This window comes from Monopterus albus, unplaced genomic scaffold, assembly GCF_001952655.1.
Source record: "Monopterus albus unplaced genomic scaffold, M_albus_1.0 scaffold4540.1, whole genome shotgun sequence".
Lineage (NCBI taxonomy): Eukaryota > Metazoa > Chordata > Actinopteri > Synbranchiformes > Synbranchidae > Monopterus > Monopterus albus.
In genome coordinates, this window is record NW_018132407.1 from 1 (window position 1) to 875 (window position 875).

The following is an 875-nucleotide window of genomic DNA, read 5'->3' on the forward strand; positions in this document are numbered from 1 at the left end:
CTGCTGTGTGTACCTGCGAGGAGAAGTCGTGTTGCTGGAGCTGGCGTCCCTCTCGAAGGTCCCAGCAGCGGACGGTGTTGTCCAGCCCTCCCGTCCACAGCTTGGTGCCGTCGTTGGAGATGTCGATGCAGCTCGCTCCGTCTGTGTGACCCTGAAACTGCCTGCAGTGAGGAGAAGTGACAGAGATTCAGAAATTGTCACACATACCTGCATAAAGACACACTGTACAAACTCTGCTTGTGAGCTTCTTTGCTTCTGTTCTCTTGGACATGTCAGGCCAAATATCTTTCTGTCTTTCCCTTGCCTCAGCCCCACTACACTCACTCACCCACCCCTGATTCTTACTTTCACTTCCCCCACATTACTACAATCTTCCTTCCCTTCGTCCCTACTGCTTTTAGTCCTACTTTGTCAAACCTGGTAGTTTTATTCCACCCATATCCCCAATGACTAGTTCATCTCACCTCTTTTTTACTTAACCATAAGGTTATAGATGAGGAAGCCCCAGACTGCAACGATTTCTCATCACTCCGTCTGTCTTCTTATGTGTCTTATCACCTTTCCTGTTTTATCCTCTCCTGCTTTCTTATGAAATGTTTCCACATCCTCAAGCCTTTCTCACCTCTGTCTCTCTCCTTTCTGTACTGCCTCATGACTATAGTCTGTACAATTTGTAAGACAACAAAGTTGTATGCCGTCTCCTCTCACCTGACCAGAGTCTGATTGTGAAGGTCCCAGACGACGATGTTGCCGTCGCTGCAGCAGGAGAAGCAGACCTTGTTGTCGGGGGAGATAGCCAGAGCGTAGCAGGCGGGAGCAGATGACGTCAGCTCTGCCTTGATGCGAGGAGTAGGTGTGGCCAAATCCCAGATTGA

At 49.5% G+C, this 875-nt stretch overlaps 1 protein-coding gene across 1 annotated transcript; it reads right to left on the reverse strand.

Moving 5' to 3' along the window:
- Nucleotides 1-13: 13 nt before the first annotated feature.
- Nucleotides 14-869, reverse strand: LOC109954212 (protein groucho-1-like; the record flags this gene model as incomplete). The annotated part of the gene is made up of 2 exons (XM_020589607.1): nucleotides 14-161; nucleotides 709-869. Coding segments are annotated over 2 exons (309 nt in total), but the record flags the coding sequence as incomplete, so codon positions are not given.
- Nucleotides 870-875: the final 6 nt, after the last annotated feature.